This window comes from Globicephala melas, chromosome 11, assembly GCF_963455315.2.
Source record: "Globicephala melas chromosome 11, mGloMel1.2, whole genome shotgun sequence".
Taxonomy (NCBI): Eukaryota; Metazoa; Chordata; class Mammalia; order Artiodactyla; family Delphinidae; genus Globicephala; species Globicephala melas.
In genome coordinates this window covers 36,119,282-36,139,575 of record NC_083324.2, presented here as the reverse complement: position 1 = coordinate 36,139,575, position 20,294 = coordinate 36,119,282, and the positions used below count along the sequence as shown (strand labels likewise).

The 20,294-nt window shown below is 37.6% G+C and overlaps 1 protein-coding gene across 19 annotated transcripts in view; it reads right to left on the bottom strand.

The window, feature by feature from the left end:
• Positions 1–20,294, bottom strand: part of PBRM1 (polybromo 1) — a 104,196-nt gene that overhangs the window by 18,293 nt on the left and 65,609 nt on the right. For all 19 annotated transcript variants that reach the window (XM_030867377.2, XM_060308934.1, XM_060308941.1 and 16 more), the window contains 5 exons: positions 19,661–19,924; positions 13,545–13,690; positions 11,053–11,210; positions 1,174–1,357; positions 371–581 (listed from right to left, as the gene is read on the bottom strand). In XM_030867377.2, coding sequence (XP_030723237.2) covers positions 371–581; positions 1,174–1,357; positions 11,053–11,210; positions 13,545–13,690; positions 19,661–19,924 — 963 coding nt within the window. The remainder of the gene's footprint in view (positions 1–370; positions 582–1,173; positions 1,358–11,052; positions 11,211–13,544; positions 13,691–19,660; positions 19,925–20,294) is intronic.

Sequence of the window (20,294 nt, the reverse complement as noted above, 5' to 3'; positions counted from 1 at the left end):
AGGGATCACCTTAACCGAAAGATGAGGTCCTAAAGAAAGAGAGACTAAAAAGATATAAGCAATAAAAGACAGAGTAACAGAATGATGCAGTTCCTCATGGCTTTCCTTCAATACAAGGCAAGAAGAACTTTCTAACTAAACCTGCCACTAAAACCAGCTGTCTATGAAATTTAAAAAAATAGTATTAAATTTTAAGTTATTAGTGGCATCGTGAAAAAAAAAAAAAAAAAAAAAAACCTGTTCCTTCCTGTAGCATTCTAGGTTGAAGCTCCCATAATATAGGGGTTGGATGTCTCCTTCCTTTTGGGTTTGAATTTGCTGCAAACCAGAGCTGGAAATAAGACAAGTAACAGGAACTTGTCACCTTCACCTGTGGGGGTGTGTAGGGCATGAGATCCAGCTCACTGGCCAGGGGAGTCTGAAGTTGAGGTAGAGAAGGAGGCTCAATGACCTCACTATCCTCTTCTCCCATCTCTTCAATATCATCATCTCCACCTTCTAACTCAGCAAATTTAGCTTCTAGCAACTGGATCTTCTTTTCCAATAAAGGTGAGGGCTCCTTCTGAGGAACAGTCGGTTTTCTAAAAGAAGTGACATAAGAACAAATAAATAAAATGAAATCACCTAACACTACTCCAGGATTGATCAGAAAGCAATGTTCTGCCTTAATATCTAGAAGCAACGTCCTGCAATCTGCAATGTCTACTCTAAGTCAGCAAGGGAAAGAATTAAAACGTATATTTATAGTCACACCTACTTACAGATGCTTGTTTTTAAGGGATTCTGCTGAATACCCACAAAAGCACTGGGTGCAAAGTTGAGATCTAGTTGCCAATATATAGTGAAAAGAATTTTCGTAGTCTACAGAACTGTGCAACCTCTTAATAGACAGGCTATGAACCAGAACCAAAGATTTCTGCCTCCATATTACAATTACTGAAGTCTACGCCAAGAGGACTGTTATACCAGTTATCACATCTCAGCATTTTATGAGGATTTTCCTTTAATATTTAATTGAATGAATTAATATTTTCTATTTGAAATGTTGACTGCTCTGGTTTAAGACCTAATAAAAAACACAACCAAAAAACCCACCCTGGACTATGCTATTTTGATATCAGTTTTACTATTAGGAGCTGAAGTGCTCTTTCTTCCTTAGTTTTTCAAGTTTACCTGAAGTAATAAATTTCATCATCTACCACTTTAGCAGAGAGTGAAAACCTCTTCAGTCCCTTGAATTTCTTCATCTGCTTGTCACTTTCATTGTAGCGGCTCTCACAAAGCAGAATGTCATTTTCTGGAATTTCAGTTGGCCTGCAGGAGAGGAAGTCCTTGAATGACAATACAGCACACTTTCCTGAAAGAGAAAATTGGAGAGAAATTAAAGGAGTAAACTGTGGTCATAGCTAACAGTTACTTTAAATTTGTATTATTTTTGAATTAATATATTCACATGATTCAAGTTAGAAGATTTAAAGGGTATACACAGGTGTAAGAATAGATATGTAGGTCAATGGAATAGAATTAAAAGTCTAAAAATAAACCCATACAATTGAGTTTTTACGGGTAACCGATTTTCGACAAGGGTGCCAAGACAATTCAATGGGGAAAGAATAGTCTCTTTAACAAGTAGTGATGGAACAACTGGATTTCCACACACAAAAGCATGGAGCTAGAAGCCTACCATATACCATATACACAAAATAATTCAAAATGGATCAAAGACCTTAATGTAAGAGCTACAACTATAAAACTCTTAGAAGAAAAACATAGGTGTAAATCTTTGTGACCCTCTATTAGGCGATGGTTTCATAAATGTGACATCAACATCACAAACAACCAAAGAAAATAAAGATAAACTGGACTTCATCAAAATTAAAAACTTCTGTTTTTCAAAGGACACAAAGTGGAAAGACAACCCATAGAACAGCAGAATATATTTGCAAATTATATTTCTGGTAAGAATCTAATATCCAGAATATATAAAGAACTCCTACAACTCAGCAATAATAAGACAACTCAAAAAATAGGCAAAGGATCTGAACAGACATTTCCCCAAAGAAGATACACAGATAGCCAATAAGCTCATGAAAAGATGCTCACATCATTACTCATTAGGGAAATACAAATCAAAACTGAAATGAAATACCACTTCACATTCATTAGGATGGCTATTATAAAGGGAAAAAAGCCAAACAAACAAAACCTCCAGAAAGTAACAAGTGTTGGTAAAGATGTGGAGAAATTGGAACCCTTGTATATCACTGGTGGTAATGTAAAATGGTACAGCTCCTGTGGAAAACAGTTTGGCAGTTTCTCAAAAAGTTAAACAGAGTTCATCCAGCAATTCTACTTCTAGGTAAATATCCAAAAGAACTGAAAGCAGGGACTCAAACAGATACTCATACACCAATGTTCATAGCAGCATTATACACAATTGGCCAAAAGGTAGAAACCACCCAAATGTCCATCAACAGATGAATGAATAAACAAAATGTTATATACACATACAATAAAATACTACTCAGCCTTAAAAAGGAATAAAATTCTGCTACATGCTACACTATGGATGAAGCTTGAGAATTTTTTATTTATGCTAAGTAATATAAGTCAGACACAAAAGGACAAATTTTGCATGATTCCACTTACATAAGGTACCCAGAATAGGCAAAATTCATAGAGAAATAAAGTAAAACAGTGCTTACCAGGGGCTGGGAGAGGCGGAAATGGGTAGTTATTGCTTAATGGGTACAGAGTTTCTATTTGGGGTGATGAAAAGTTCTAGATGTGTTCTAGTGATGGTTGTACAATACTGTCAATGGATTTAATGTCAGTGAATTGTCCAGTTAAAAATGGTTAAAATGTTGCACTTTATGTTACGTATATTTTACCACACATACAAACTTACAGATGGTAGCATATCACTTATATTGTTTTACACCTAAATTTTGCTCCAAAATAATATATCTTGAGGATCACTGCTGGTATTAATATATTTATTCAACTAGCTCCCTACTGACAGATATTTAGGTTGTTTCCAAATTTTTGCTCTCCTACTGAAGCAAAACAATATCGACATAAATAATTTAAGACATATATCGGACTTCCCTGGTGGTGCAGTGGTTAGGAATCCGCCTGCCAACGCAGGGGACACGGGTTTGAGCCCTGGTCCAGGAAGATCCCACGTGCCGCAGAGCAACTAAGCCTGTGTGCCACAACTACTGAGCCTGTGCTCTAGAGCCCACAAGCCACAACTACTGATCCTGCGTGCCATAACTACTGAAGCCCACACGCCTAGAGCCTGTGCTCCGCAACAAGACAAGCCACCACAATGAGAAGCCCGCGCACCACAACGAAGAGTAGCCCCCACTCGATGCAACTCGAGAAAGACCGCACTCAGCAACAAAGACCCTACGCAGCCTCCCCCCACAAAAAAGACACATATCAATTTGCACATGGATGAATACATTTGAGGAATAAATTTCTAGAAGTATAAAACCTGGGTCAAAGGGTATGTACACTTTAATTTTTATAGGTATTATCAAATTACCTTACATAGAGGTTATGCTAATTCATAAACCCACCACAAAGTGGGCAAATGCCACTTCCCTGTATTCTTATCAACTAGTAAACATAGGTAATTTAAAAAAAAGCAGCATCTGGGTAATTTTAATTTGCATTTCTCTACTGGCTGAAGTTCGTATTTTCTTTTAAGAACCACTGATAAACCTCTCTGCTCTCTCTTAATCTTTGCCCATTTTCCTATTGGATGTTGATCTTTTTTTCTAATTGTTTATAGGAGCTCTTCATATATGAGGGAAATTTGATCTTTTTCTATGATATACATTGCAAATATCTTCCCAAAGTTGTCATCTGTCTTTACTTCTCCCAAACATTTTAAACTTTTATATAGTTGAATTTATCCATCTTTCTTATAAGAGTTCTGGGTTTTATGTCAAAGGTTATAAGAATTTCTTTCCCATCACTTCTTTTGGTATCTTTGCTACTTCATTTTAGGTTCATTTAAGCCTGTGATTTATCTGGGAATTTATTTTGAAGTTGATGCGAGAGATGGATACAATTTTACTTTTTCCAAATGGCTACCTAATTTCCAAATATTACTTAGAGAAAAATCCATCTTTTCCCACTTACCTGGGATGTCACTTTTATCACAAATTAAATTATATTTGAGTCTACTGCTAAAGTTTCTATTCTGTTCAAATAATGTTTATTCATATATCATATAAATAATTTAAATTATTATAGTGTTACAATGTTTTAGTATCTGTAAGGATAGACACTCTCCCCTTCACCATGCTTTTCAGAATTTTCCTGATTTTTGTTTCTTTTTTGACATGATGTTAAAAAATCAGTTTATTTAGTCCCAACTTTCTCACAGAAAATTCCCATTGGTATGTCTATTGGGCTCACATTAAAGATTAATTTAGGGAGAATGAACATCTCTATGTTGAAAATTCTTATTCAAGCACATGGTATATGCTCTGCAATTTGTTCAAGCATTCCACTGACTGACTGATTGATTGATTGATTGGGTGTGTTGGGTCTTTGTTGCTGTGCGCGGGCTTCCTCTAGTTACGGTGAGCAGGGGCTACTCTTCGTTGCAGTGCGCAGGCTTCTCATTGCGGTGGCTTCTCTTATTGTGGAGCACGGGATCTAGGTGCACAGGCTTCAGTAGTTGTGGCTCACGGGCTCTAGAACACAGGCTCAGTATTTGTGGTGGATGGGTTTAGTTGCTCTGCGGCATGTGGGATCTCCCCGGACCAGGGCTTGAACCCGTGTCCCCTGCATTGGCAGGCGGATTCTTAACCACTGTGTCACCAGGGAAGTCCAAGCATTCCCTTTTAAATGCATTAAAAGTAGCACTAAAAAACTTTCTTTATACAACTGTGGCAATACCTTGTTAAATTTATCCTAAAGTAATTCTTCTTATTATTTAATCTTTTTTAAAGTGCATTTTTAAAAATTAATTAATTAATATTTTGGCTGCCTTGGGTCTTTGTTGCTGCGCGCGGGCTTTCTCTAGTTGCAGCAAGCAGGGGCTACTCTTTGTTGTGGTGCACGGGCTTCTCATTGCGGTGGCTTCTCTTGTTAAAGAGCATGGGCTCTAGGCGCGTGGGTTTCAGTAGTTGTGGCACGTGGGCTCAGTAGCTGTGGCTCACGGGCTCCAGAGCACAGGCTCAGTAGTTGTGTCTTACGGGCTTAGCTGCTCCGCGGCATGTGGGATTTTCCCAGACCAGGGCTCGAACCTGTGTCCCCTGCATTGGCAGGTGGATTCCTAACCACTGCACCACTAGGGAAGTCCTATTATTTAATCTTTCAAGGCAATTAGTTTGTTATTAATTTTATATTCAACCATCTTACTTCTCTTATTATGTGCCATGACTTCTTGGTTGATTCTCTTGAATTTTCATCTCCTTAACTTCCTTATTTGAAATGTCTGTTTCTTACTTCTATCTGCACTGGCTAATACCTTCAGAACAATGTTAAACATGAGTGACAAGGACATTCCTATTTTGCTCTTGAACTTAACAGGAGTGTTCATAGCTAACAACTTACTAAACATTTACAAGCAAAACATGTAAAAACAGGTCAGAAACACTTTATAACTCTTTTTTTTTTTGGCTGCACTGTGTGGCTTGCAGGGTCTTAGTCCCCTGAGCAGGGATCAAACCAGTGCCCCTGTAGTAGAAGCATGGCGTCTTAACTGCTGAAGCACCAGGGAAGTCCCCATATTAAAAGCTTAAAATAGCTATAATTATTATCACTGCCTTGGATTTACATAGCACTTTACTTACATAATCCAAAGGCTTTTCAATTCGGAGAAGGTACAGTTAGTATTTTCCATACTTCATAGAGTAAAAATAGAGATTTGGAAAAGGTAAAAATTCTGCTCACAGCTAAAGAGTAAAAATGACTGGTGGCCTTGGAATGGATGTGTTGTCCCTGTCCTGACTTGGGGTTTCCACCAGGCCCTCAAAAGATAGGGAAAAGACAAGAGTTTAGGAAGCTTCATTTATTAATGGATAAAAAATTTATAAAAACCTGCTGGATTTCAACTGGAACTGCAATGAATCTATATGTCAATTTGGGAAGAACTGACATCTTTATAATACTGAGTCCTTCAGCTATAAACATGACAGATCACTTCATTTATTTAGGTCTTCTTTAATTTCTCTTGATAATTTCCTGACAGTTTTTTTTTTAGCATGTGTATGTATGAGTCTTATATATCTTTTAAAAGATTTATTCCTAGATATTTAATGTAAATTGCATATTTAAAAATTTTGGTTTTCTAACTGCTCAGTGATGGTAAATAGAAATACAGATGATATTGATATTTTCACTAATTCTAATAATTTATCTGAACATTTCTTGGATTTTCTTTGTACCTTTGCAAAAATTGATAATTTTATTTTTCCTTTCTAATCTTTAAAACCTTTTTATTTTTCTTGTCTTACTAAGAATAGTTTTTCAATTAAAGAATCATTAAAAAAAATCTACTATGAAGAAAACAGAACTTGCAATAAATTAGGAACTGGCATGTTTGAGGAGCTGAGGTTCCTGGAAATTTTATCACTCAAGTGGCCTAAGGGTAAAGGTACTCTCTGCCAGGTGAGGCCATGTTCATTCCCAAAAGCAACTTCTTGGTGGCCATTTGATTACCATTCAAGTTAGTGAGGACAACTCTTAACAGAAACTGAACAAAGAACATATACATAATAGTTAGGAAAACAGTATTATTTCCTAAGTGAAATAGGCCCACTAGGTCTATATCATAGAAGATGAAAAAATTACACCTAATTATCCTTAAAACTTTTGTTTCAGAGAGACAAAAATGAGATTTACATTCAACAGTGTGTATATTTAACACAATGAAATTATAAATCCTCTAAAGCTTAAGTTTAAACACTTTAAATTATTAGTCTACAAAAACAAATTAATTTAAAAAAAGATCTGCCTCCTTGCACTTAAGTCAATATAAAATGTAACAAAGAAACACTTCTCTCCCAAGGGGAGGGTGGATATTGAAATCCACAAGCTGGACTGAAAACCCATTTTGTGACCACTAGATGCATTTTCTTTAGGGGTTTATCTCAAGATTAACATCTCACTGTATGCCTGTTTTCCTGCCTAATATTATTGGCACCCACTTTCACTCTCAAAAGTGTCCCAGTTGGCTGTAAACCAACCAACAATCCAAACATCAGTACAGGAGTATAAACGAGAAGACCTAAGTTTCAGTTCTGGTCCATTTCTTGGACAGTAACATGACCTTTCTGAGAATATCAGCATCTTTTACACTGGGTTATGGTTTGAAATAAATGAAATCCTAGATTAAAAAAAAAAACAGTTTATAAACTACAGAATGCAACACATTCTAACAGGCAACTGTAAAAAGGAATTACTTCAACTGATGTCAGTGAAAATGGCAGCTGGGGAATCCACGTGTTCCTTCACAGAAACACTAAAAGCTAGCAAAAACTGTGAGAATCAACAGTACTGGAATCCTGGAAAACAGCTAAAAGTTTACAACAACCAAATGAATCCTTACTTAAGGAAAAAAGTGACTGAAAGCTAGCAGGAGAGCATTGTGGCATTTTAATCTACCTCATCCATCCCCCCCACCCACCCCAACTCTTATTCTTTGGGGAATAAGAGTTTTGAAAAGCTTCCACATAGTCCTGAAAATCTAGAAAGCCATGCACATGCCATGGGCAGGGTGCATGCTCAGCAAAGACCTGAGAAGGCCCTAAGCTCTCACCTTTAGCTGACTATCAAGCCCTGCATGAGCAGGTAGTAAAGGCAAAGGCAGAGTTGTAAACTTTTGCACTGAGTGTTAAAGGTGTGCTCCAACAAAGATGCAGTATGCAATGCAAAGACTGGGAATTTGGGGGGTTTTCTGGATCCAAGCATTTAAGAAAATCCTGTTAAGTCACTAGCTGACCACAAAGCTAGAACAGAGACTTCAGTGACAGCACAAAGAACACAGTCTTTAGCTTAGAAAAGTCACTGAACAAGCAACGACAACCCACAATAAGCAATAACAACAAAACTTGAGGAGGGGGGAGAATCTGATTTCTAGAGTTATCACATCATAATATTCAAAATATAGTTTCAACATCCAGTTTTCAACAAAAAAATTATGAGGCATGCATGAGACAAGTAAGTGTGGCTTATTCACAGGATTAGAAAGAAATGAACAGAAACTGTCCTTGAGGAAGCTCAGATACTGAACTTACTAGACAAAGAATTTAAATCAACTGCCTTCAATACACCCAAAGAGCTAAAGGAAACCATGGACAAAGAACTAAAAGAAACCAGAATGATGTCTCACTAAATAGAGAATATCAATAGAGAGAAAATGTAAACACTAAATAGATATTCTGAAGCTGAAAAGTATAATAACTGAATTGAAAAATTCATTAGAGGAACTTCCCCAGTGGTCCAGTGGCTACGACTCTGTGCTCCCAATGCAGGGGGCCCGGGCTCCGTCTCTAGTCAGGGAACCGGATCCCACCTGCCGCAACTAGCAGTTCACATGCCACAACTAAGAGTTTGCATGCCACAACTAAAGATCCTGCATGCTGCAACTAAGGATCCTGCAGGCCTCAACTGAAGATCCCACATGCTGCAACTAAGACCCATCACAGACAAATAAATAAATATGGAAAAAAAAGAAAAATTCATTAGAAGGGTTCAACAGATGATCTGAACACAGAGAAGAATCAACGAACTTGAAGACAGGTCAATTAAAATGAAAAGTTTGAGGAAAAGAAAGAAAAAAGAATACAGAAAAATGAACAATATCTTAGAGACCCGTGGCACACCATTAAGCATAACCAACATAGGCATAATAGGAGTCCTGGAAGAAGAAGAGAAAGAGAAAGGGGCAGAAAAAATATGTGAAGAAACAGTGGCCAAAAACTTCCCAAATTTGATGAAAGACATGAAAGAAAAAACTGCCAATGGAGGAATTCTATATCCAGCAAAAGTAGCCTTCAAAAATGGAGGAATCGGGCTTCCCTGGTGGCGCAGTGGTTGAGAGTCTGCCTGCTGATGCAGGGGACGCGGGTTCGTGGCCCGGTCTGGGAAGATCCCACATGCCGCGGAGCGGCTGGGCCCATGAGCCATGGCCGCTGAGCCTGCGCGTCCGGAGCCTGTGCTCCGCAACGGGAGAGGCCACAACAGTGAGAGGCCCGCGTACCACAAAAAAACAAAAGGAAACAAAAAATGGAGGAATCAAGACATCCAGATAAACAAAAGATGAGGGAGATTGTTGCTAGCAGACCTGTCCTACAAGAAATGCTAAAGGGAGTTCTTTAGGCTGAAATGAAAGGACATTAGACAATAACTTGAAGTCATACAAAGAAATAAAAACCACTAGTAAAGGTAACTACACAGGTAAATATAAAAGACAATATTATATTTTTGGTTTGTAAATCCTCTTTTTCACCTATATGATTTTAAAGACAAATACACAAAGCAATAATTATAAATCTATGATAATGGGCACACAAAGTATAAAGAGGTAATTTCTTACAAATAAAGGGGGAGGGATGGAGCTATAGAGGAACAGAGTTTTTTTGTATAGAATATGAAACCAGATTGTCATAAATTTAAGATGTAATCCCCAGGGTAACCACAAAGAAAATAACTAAAAAAGAATCAATGATACAGTTGTCCTAACCAAAGAAGACTTCAGTCTCACTTTTGTTATGTTTCCTTTGAGGCTCCCAACTAGGTTTACACTAGGGAGTAAAGCTCTAGGGCACAAGTTAAAAGGAAGACTTTCTCTGCTGCAGAAACTCAAGAAGATTTAATAACTTCACTAGATTTTGTTGCCTCTCCCCAGAGGGGAAGAGGAAAATGTACTGAATTACTGGCCATTCAGACATTTTTACCATATCCAATTCTGAAAAAATTCAAAGCACCAAAAACAATGTAGGTAAACAGTAAAGTGACCAAAGTCTAAGTGTAAAATACTTTTTAATCTGCAAATTTCCTTTTGGTCGTAAGCATGGTGGCTCCTTTAACTTTATAACCATATGTAATCAACATAAAGCTTGTGACTAGTAACCTTTTGGAAAACCACTCCAAAAGATGTAAACAGTAGTTGGTGTAAGTAAGCTAACGAGTTAATTCAGGGCCAGAATAAATACAACAGCTGAAAACAATAACAGTATATGGTGCATATAACTAGATCTGAGAAGCAGAATGCCACTGTGAACACTCAGTAGGATGACACAACAGAAACCAAAACAAGAGTCTTTCACATTTTTGGAATGGGAACAATAACACTACTAGGGTTAATCCAACAGAGACTGTAAAAGTTTTTTAATTGCTCTCCCTGCTTCCTACCTTATTCTTACAACACGTCCTCCAAACTGCAGCCACAGTGATTCCTCTAATGCTTATACATCGGCTCACATGGCCTCTCTGCTCAGACTCCTCACAGGACCTCTCATCTGTTCTAGATCAATCCCTGCACTGTCTGTAAGACCTACCATGACCGAGTGCCCAGCCACCTAGAGGGCTCATTCCTTACCACACCCCCTGGCTGCTCCAGCCACCCGGCTTTCTTATTGTGACTCAAACATGCCCAGATACTCTGCCGCAAGGTCTTTGTGTTTGGTGTTTGCTGTGCCTAAAAGGAGTAAAATCTCAGTTTTCAATGGTTTTCTTCCTCACTTCCTTCAGGGCTCTACTCTCATGTCACCTATCAGAGGGGCTTTTGCTGACCACATTACCTGAAATAGGACCTCCCCTTAACATTATTCTCTTCCTCTGCTTTGTTCTCATTCATAGCCCTAATTACTACCTGATGTTCTATATATTTAATTTTAATTTATTTACTCCCCAGCCTCTGCCTCACTGTAAGTCTCTGAGACAGCTGAAATTTTGGTTTTTTTATTGCTGTATACCTAGCACCTAGAAGAGTACCCAGGACAGAAGAACTATTCAACCAACTGTGGAATGAATAAGATAAAATTAAAAACATGAATACCTACAATTGAAAGCATGAATACCTACCTAGAATACATGTCATGGGGCAGGTTTCTTCCAGATTACTCAGAAACACTTCTTTCTTGTAGAACATTTTTGTGGGCTCGTGTTCCGTCTCTTCTGGGTGAATAAAGATGGGGCCGTAAAAATATGCAGCTCCATCTCGGACCCATACCTTTTCAATTCTTGGGAGAAAAAAAATGGAGAAATTCCATTAAAATAGAGTTCTTACAGGTTTCATTCCTAAAGGCTTAGTCTAACAAAAATTCTGTTAACCAAAAACTTAATGATATGCACTATTTAGAGGAGTTTCATTGGCTGTTTTGATAATAAGACAATTTCCTTGGTTTTTTTCCCCTTTAAGCATGTGAGAAGATACTTGGAAAAAAGAGAAGTGAACATTTGGCTACTCATCTCAGGGGAAAGTTTTTTTTTAACATAATACTAAGGCATACAACTTAATAGTTTAAGCTGACTCTCAGGTTTTCTTCCTGAGATGCTAAGCATCTATCACTGGATTTGTGAGCTGAATAAACACATCAATATTTGGGGTCAGATCACATTAGTGGCACATATTCCTTTAAGGCCATGCATGGTTCATGACCTTTTTGAAGGTCAAGATTTAATACCCCTTTACCCCATGAGAATCTGATGAAAGTCACAGACCATCTCCCTAGGAAAAAGAAAAATTAACATCTGACTGTTCAGTGCAGATACTGTACCATTCCTCACAACCACACCATAAAGTTGCTATTATTATTGTCCCAATAGCCTCATGGTTCCAGACGTGAAGCAGCATCCTCATTGCAGTTAATGGTAACTCCACCCTTCCAGTTCCTCAGGCCAAAATGCAGGGGTCACCTTTGATTCCTCTCTCTTGGACACTACATTCTTTTAACTCAATCTTTCAAAACAGGATCTGACTAATTTACAGAATTGGATCTGACTACTGGCCTGAACCACCATCATTCTTGCCTGGATTATTGCAATAGCCTCCTAGCAGATCTAGCTGTTCTACCTTTGACTCTTTACAGTCTATTCTTAACAATCAGTAGACAGAGCAATCCTGCTAAGACCTAAGTCAGATGTCACTTCTGGGGACTTCCCTGGTGGTCCAGTGGTTAAGACTCTGTGCTTCCACTGCAGGGGGCACGGGTTCGATGCCTGGTCGGGGAACTAAGATCCCACATGCCTCGCAGTGTCGCCCAAAAAAGGTCACTTTTGTGCTGAAAATAATCCATGATATTTCATTTAACTCAGTAAAGGCCCAAGTCCCTACAATGGTTTGAGTCCCACAAGATTTGCACTATATCCCTTGGCTCTCGTATCTCCTATCTAACTCATGTACAGCTCACTCCGCCTGTAACAAACTCTGATGATTTGAATAGGCCAGGAATGCCTCTTTTCCGGTCTTTACACAGGCTGTTCTCCGTCCCTGGAAAGCTTTCTCCCTGGATATTCACATTACTCACTTCCTTGGTTTCTTCAAGTGTTGGCTCAACTGTCAGCCCTCAGTGAGGCTTTACATACCATCCTATTCAAAGTTTTGAACACCCTAACTTTGACTATGGCACTCCTGATTCCCTATACCCAGCTCTATTTTTTTCCACAGCACATATCATAATGTAATGCACTATACACTTTACTTATTCATGATGCTTATAGTTTGTCTTCCCACTAGAAAAAAGATCCGCGGGACTAAGGATACTTGTTTGTTTTATTCACTAATGTATCTACAGAGCCTGGCAAATAGTAGGTGTGTAATAAACAATTACTGAATGATGAACAAATACAATGAGGAAACAAGCTCAGAGAGTTAAGTCATTTGCCTATGGACATTAAACTAGCAGGGCTGGGACTTAAACCAAGATCTCTTGGAACCAACTACTTTCCTTAACTACTATCCTCTACTGCCCAGCCCTGCGCCCTGACTCCTTTAATGCTATTCTATGCCATCCAACCATACTTCCACCCATTTACTTGTTCATCAAATATCTGAGCCTCACGCACTATGCTTGGAGCAGGGGATATAAAGGTATATCTATCGCTTTTTTGCTCAAAAAGAGAGGGTCTCTAACTCTCAGGGCATTTGCAGTCTGGTATGGAAGCCTGATAATATAAATGATATGTGCTCTGAGAAGAAGGAAATACACGGTGCTCTGAGAATGTGTAATAGGGAGACCTAACCTAGTCTGGAGGAGACAGGAAAGGCTTCCTTAAGGAAGAGCCATTTCAAATTTAAGCTAAAGGAGTTCACCATATGAAGCTGGCAGGGAGATTTCTGGGTTGAGAGTTCAGTAAATGGTAGGAGAAGAAAAAGCCAAAAAAAAAAAAAAAGGGATTCATGGAAGCAATTTAAAGTGTGGCTAGAGGCGTAAGCAGGGAGAGTGTGGTGTGAGAGGAAGTTGGAAAAGTTGCCAAGAGAGTGACTTTAGCCTTCATTCTAAACAGTGATGAATTTCTACTGGCTCCGAATCTCTCAAACCAAACCTCGTCTTCTCTACCTCAAAAACGCTCACCTGCCCACACGAGGGCGCACCAGGCCATGGGACTTGATGAAGACACAGTCGCCAACCTTCAGCCACATGTCATTATACCGGAGCTGCTCAAAGTAGTGGCAACCTGGTTCACCGTTAGACATTTCCACAGGGACATCTTCTTTCTCCTGTGGTAAAGGGAACTGGTTGAAGACAGGCTGCTGACAATCAAGGAGTTGGCAGAGAAGGTAAGAAGGGAGAGCAGACTTCCTTCATTTTAACTTAAAAGAAAAAATAACCATAAACAGAGGCTCTGATAAAGATAGGAAACCAAAGGAATAGGTTACTGAAATCAAACTAAGTCTTATCAAATATTGTATCTATTTTAAATTTCTAGTTAATTTTCATAAAATAATGTTACTCCAAGACTGTTTTATTCCCCTCTCTTTTCTTCCCCCATTCTCACAGACTTTAGGGAAAAAAAGCAATGGAGAAGACTTATCAGCATACAGAAAACAGCCTCACGCAACTGTTAAAAAGATAAGGTGCAAATTCTACACAAGCTTCCTCTTCACCACATTTCTTCATATTAACAACTGACTGATTTAAAAATTTTATCATTTTGATTTATTCCAACATGGAAAGGAACAGCATAGCCTCTATGACATAAACACACATACTCTGTTTTTGAATAAATAACAGGGTCTGTCACCTACTGGCTGCTGTGACATGGGTAAATTACTTGACCTCTTATGCCTTAGGTTCATCATCTGTAAAATGAAGATATTGTGCCCATCAGGTGGGGCTGTTAGGAAGCTTAAATGACACAATTCATGTTACGTACACAGAATAATGCCTGACTCAGAAGAAAAATAAAAGATAATTCTGACTAATGAAAATAAGAAACATAATTTACTGAGAACCTAGCAGATACTGAGCACAGCACTAGGTGTTTTAAATATAAAAGCTCTAAAACACATAAAAGCTGAGGAAATGGCAGAACACCCCCCAAATTTTCTACTGAGAATATCTCCCTGAGAATATCTGAAACTTCAAACTTAAGGGAAAAAAAATCTCCTTTAGACTGTCCAAAATAATTTAATGTTTTGATCTTTATGATTTCAAATGTGGTACTGAAATGGACTTCCTGGAAAATCCTTAAGAATGAGAGAGGTCCCACATATATGCTGGGTGAGGAGCACCTGAAGGAATGGAAGCTATGAAAAAGAAAGCCCTGAGATTAAGAATACATTTTTATTTCAGGAATGGGTTCTGTTCTAGTTATTCATCTAAAAATTTCTTAGCATGACATGTTTTGGCCATGCAATATTAAAATAAATATATGAGACTAAGAAAAGTAACTCATACATAGAGAGGACACTGGGGACTTATGAATTCTAATGACAATAATAACAAATTTATTTCCCACATTGACTTCCACTGACATTTCTTCTTTTAAAATTAATGTCTCTATGATTCCCAGACATATTGGTAAAATGTAAAAAATAACATGTTTTTTCCCAAGCTCCTTTTCTCTTAAAAACACTGTAAGGACACTAAAATGGATATTTTTTCTAGGATACTAAAAATTCAGTTTTTCCAGTTTTTACATTAACAATTTAAAAACTTTATTTTTCTCCTTTATATAAAAAGTGTATTTGTTGGAAATAATTCAAACATTAGAGTATGTAAAATTTAAAAAACAAGTCTTCTGTGATCTAACCCTAGAGATAATCATCCAGTTCAGTTTAGAGTTTTCCATGTTATTTACACATACATATATGTAAACATACATTTTGATTTTTTTGAGTAATGATGGAACCACATCCCATTCTGCAACCTGTTAATTCCTTTTGCTGGCTGCACAGTTTGCATTATATGAATGGATGTATAACAACTTAATTCCCATTCACAGGCATTTGGGTTTGGCCTAGGGTTTTGCTTTTACAAACAACACTTACGTCACCCTTTGGCATACCTAGTTGAGTACTATGTTGGAACACATTCCCTGCCATCAAACAGCAGGGCCAAAGGGAATGCCACTGATGGGAGATGAGAGTGTGTTACCCCACACTGACACCAGGCTGCATGTATTATCAGGCTTCAGACCTCTTGTCAATTTGTTGGGCATTTTAAAAGTTATTAGATTAATACGTTTTCTTACATTTTTGAATGACCTTCTATAAATGATCTATTTGGTCCTTTGCCCATTTTTCCAGTATTATTTTTTCCCTAGACTTCAAAGAGCTCTTTGTACATTAGAAACAGCAGTCCTTAGACTGTTTCATTAAACTAATTGATATTGTCAATTGTATCAAGAAAATGATCTTTTTTTTTTCTTTTATGGCTACTGGGTTTTATATCATGTATATAAAAGGATCCATTCCAAGCTTATAAATGAATAAAAGATTACAGGTAAATAATAGTAAATGTACTTATGTCAGCAACTTATGTTTCTTTTTTAATGTTTATATCTTATTTTGGAATATGAAATGAGGTAGAGTTCAGGTGGGTTTTATTTTCTTCTTTTTTCAAATGGCTACCAGTTTTTCCAGTATCATTTGATTCCATCCTCTCTTGCTGATCTGAAATACTACCTTTATACAAACTTTCAGTTATAAAATAAATGAATCACAGGTATGAAATGTACAGTGTGGGGAATAATTACATAACATCTTTGTATGGTGACAAATGATGACTAGACTTACCATGGTGATCATTTGGAAACATACAGAAATACTGAATCATTATGTTGTACACCAGGCAGGGGATAGGGGGAGAGGGGGATTGGATGAAGGTGGTCAAAAAGTACAAACTTCCAGTTATAAGATAAATAAGTATTAAGGATGTAATGTACAACATGATAAATATAATTAACACTGCTGTACGTTATATATGAAAGATGTTAAGAGAGTAAATTCTAACAGTACTCATCACAAGGAAAAAAAAATTTTCTTTTCTATTTCTTTAATGTTGTATGTATATTGAGATGATGGATGTTCACCAAACTTACTGTGGTAATCATTTCATGATATATGTAAGTCAAATCATTATGCTGTACACCTTAAACTTATACAGTGCTATATGTCAATTATACCTCAATAAAACTAGAAGGAAAAAAAGGCGATTGTGGGACAAAAGGGAAAGTATGAATCAAGTCTCTAGATTAGTAAATAGTATTAAAGTTAATTTTCTGGTTTAGATCCTTGTACCATGCTTTACAAGGTGTTAACATTAGCAGAAGCTGAATGAAGAGTATAAGGAAATGTCTTTGTACTATCTTTGTTAAGCACCTGGCACATTTGTTAAGTCTAAAATCACTTCAAAATAAAAGTTAAAATATATAAAACTAGAGACTTCCCTGGTGGCGCAGTGGTTAAGAACCTGCCTGCCAATGCAGGAGACACGGGTTCAATCCCTGGTCCGGGAAGATCCCACATGCCGGATAGCAACTAAACCCATGCACCACAACTACTGAGCCTGCGCTCTAGAGCCCACAAGCCACAACTACTGAGCCCGTGTGCCAACTACTGAAGCCCACATGCCTAGAGCCTGTGCTCTTTAACAAGAGAAGCCACCGCAACGAGAAGCCTGTGCACCACAAAGAATGGTAGCCCCCGCTTGCCGCAACTAGAGAGAAAGCCTGCGCGCAGCAATAAAGACCCGACACAGCCAAAAAATAAATTACTTAAAAAAAATTTTATATATATATATAAACTAAAATGAATGAATATCTTTATATTCTGGATTTAATTGTGAAAAGCCTATTCCCTCCACTGACCAACCCTGAGCTAATATCTTAATATTTTTTTAAATGTATTTTTGTAAAATGTAATACTATTTGGCAGGGTAAAGCACTCTTGACTACTCTTTCAGTTTTTCTTTTTCTGGTGACTGTCATGTATTTATTCTTTCCTAAGAATGCTAGAATTAAAAAAAAAAAAAAAAGGATGCTAGAATAATTTTGTCAAGTTCCAAAACAACTTATTCAAGTCTTTAATGTCCTGCAGTAGACTATCTTTCTTCCCATAGGTTCCATATACTCCTTTTACGATAATTTCTTAATGTATGTTTTTTGTTCATATGAATTGGATATTTTCTTCCATATGATTTTTCTAACAGTTGTTAAAGTGTATTCAACATTTTCATTTTACTTTCAAAATTCTTATGAATTATTGTTCTGTTTATGTAAGAAAGCTAATGACTTGTATATAGATTTTGAAATTTCTACTTGTTGAATTGTTTTCAAAAACTTTTCAGTTAATTTCTCTCCATTATCTGCAAAAAAATAATTTTGCCTCTTATTGTCAATAGTTTTGTTTGTCTCACTACATTGGCTACTCTCAGAAAAATACAGATAATGGTACAGAAAGCACCTCTGTCACGTGTATAACTTTAAAAGGAATTTCTTTTACTCTAGGCTTGAGATACGAAGACAATTTTTAAAAATCACTTTGAGGAAATATCCATCTGAAGACTTCAATCAAGATTGGTACTATACCTTATCAGATAATTTCTCCTTTTATCTACTAATTATAATGACAGGTATTACTGAATTTTCCTAATTTTGAACAATCCTTGCATTCCTAGAATGAACTCCCGCCTACTTGGTCATGTTGTTCTCAAACAACTAACTTGATTTCACTTGTAACAATACTTTTTTCCCAAGTATTTTTTTGTATCAATATTCATACAGTGAGACTGAACTGCAGTTTTCTGTTTTTACTTTGTCAGACTTTGGAATCAAGATTATTCCAGCTTGGTAAAACAAACTGGGAAGTTTTCTTTGCTCTCCATGCTCTGCAATAATTTTTTTTTCTTTTGGCCGACCCACACGGCATGTGGGATCTTAGTTCCCCAACCAGGGATCAAACCATGCCCCCTGCAGTAGAAGCGCAGAGTCTTAACCACTGGACCGCCAGGGAAGTCCTTCAATAATTTAAAGGCTTAAAAGAATTTACCTATGGAATTATCTGGCCTGAGTACTCTTTGAAGTGAGCTCTTTGACATTAAAGAAATTTCTTCACGTTGTTGTCCACTTACATGTGTTATCTCTTCTTGATTCCACTTTACTAACTGGTATTACCCTAGAAAATTATTCACTTCATTCAGGTTTTTAAAATTATTATTATTTTTTGGTTTTGTTTTATTTATTTTTTGGCCACACCATGCGGCTTGTGGGATCTTAGTCCCCTGACCAGGGATCTAACCCAGGCCCTTGGCAGTGAAAGCATGGAGTCCTAACCACTGGACTGCCAGGGAATTCCCTCATTCAGGTTTTCAAACTTATTAACAGAAATGTACAAGTCTTTAAATTTCCTCTATATTTTGTATATTAAGCTTAATTCCCTTCTTTTTCCTTTATTAGGATAGTTGGTAGTTTATCTCATTGAACTTGTTGAAGTCTCCTTTTTAATTCTGCTGCTCTATTTATTCATTTATTTATTTATTTATTTATGGCTGTGTTGGGTCTTCGTTGCTGCACACGGGCTTTCTCTAGTTGCAGTGAGCGGGGGCTACTCTTTGTTGCAGTGCGCATGCTTCTCACTGCAGTGGCTTCTCCTGTTGCAGAGCACGGGTTCTAGGCGTGTGGGCCTCAGTAGTTGTGGCACGTGGGATCTTCCCGGACCAGGGCTCAAACCCATGTCCCCTGCATTGGCAGGCAGAATCTTAACCACTGCACCACCAGGGAAGCCCTGCTGCTCTGTTTTTTAAGTATTAATTTCTTTCTTTCTTTTAGAGTTCCTTCTATTAGGCTGTTTTTGTTTTGTTTTGTTTTTTATTTATTTTTGGCTGTGTTGGGTCTTTGTTGCTGCATGCGGGCTTTAGTTGCAGTGAGCAGGGGCTACTCTTCGTTGTGGAGCACAGGCTCTAGGCACGCAGGCTTCAGTAGCTGTGGCACACAGGCTCAGTAGTTGTGGCGCACAGGCTTAGCTGCTCTGTGGCATGTGGGATCTTCCCAGACCAGGGATCGAACCCATGTCCCCTGCAATGGCAGGCGGATTCTCAACCACCGCGCCACCAGGGAAGTCCCTAGGCTAAGGTTTTATATTTTTGCTCTTTTTCTAATTCTGAATTTGAGTACTTTATTCATTTATTTTTGAGACTAGGTATTCTGAAATGTAAAATTCTTTTCTACGTGGCTATTATCTACATACCTTTTCCAAGTTAAAACTGTCTTCAGTTCGACTGTCCTCTGAGTTGTCTGTGTTCTTTTCATCATCCCCTTTATCCGCATTTGCAAATACAGAGGCCACTCGGACCACAGGCAAGGGCACATCTCGAGGGACAAATCTAACTGAGCTGATGGGCATGGTCCACAGTTTAATTTTCTTAAAAGATTTGGTTTTGGCAGAATACCGTGATTCACAGACAAAAACATCCTCATCTTGGAAGTTTTCTGGGCATAATTTAAAGTATTCCTGGTGGATATAAGAATAAAATCAATTAGGTGAATTTTCTGAAAACCAATCAACTAAAAAGCAAATAAAATCACCAAACAAGCAAAGAAATAAAAGCTAAAGTATTAAGACTTTTTGACAGTGAACAACAAATGGTAAATGGCTAGAGATCTAGGAGTATTTCCTTATACTCAATGGCCTTACTCACCACATACTGTTTAGCTTATTTAGCTTACCAACTGCTCCTCTGACAGTATACTAATATTTCATACAGCTATTATATTCCTTAAAGCTATGGGCATGTGCCTATACTACATAGACAAAAAAAAAAGTGCACCTTATTACCTAAAACCACACTAACAATTTATAATCATCCTTCAGAAAATGTCAC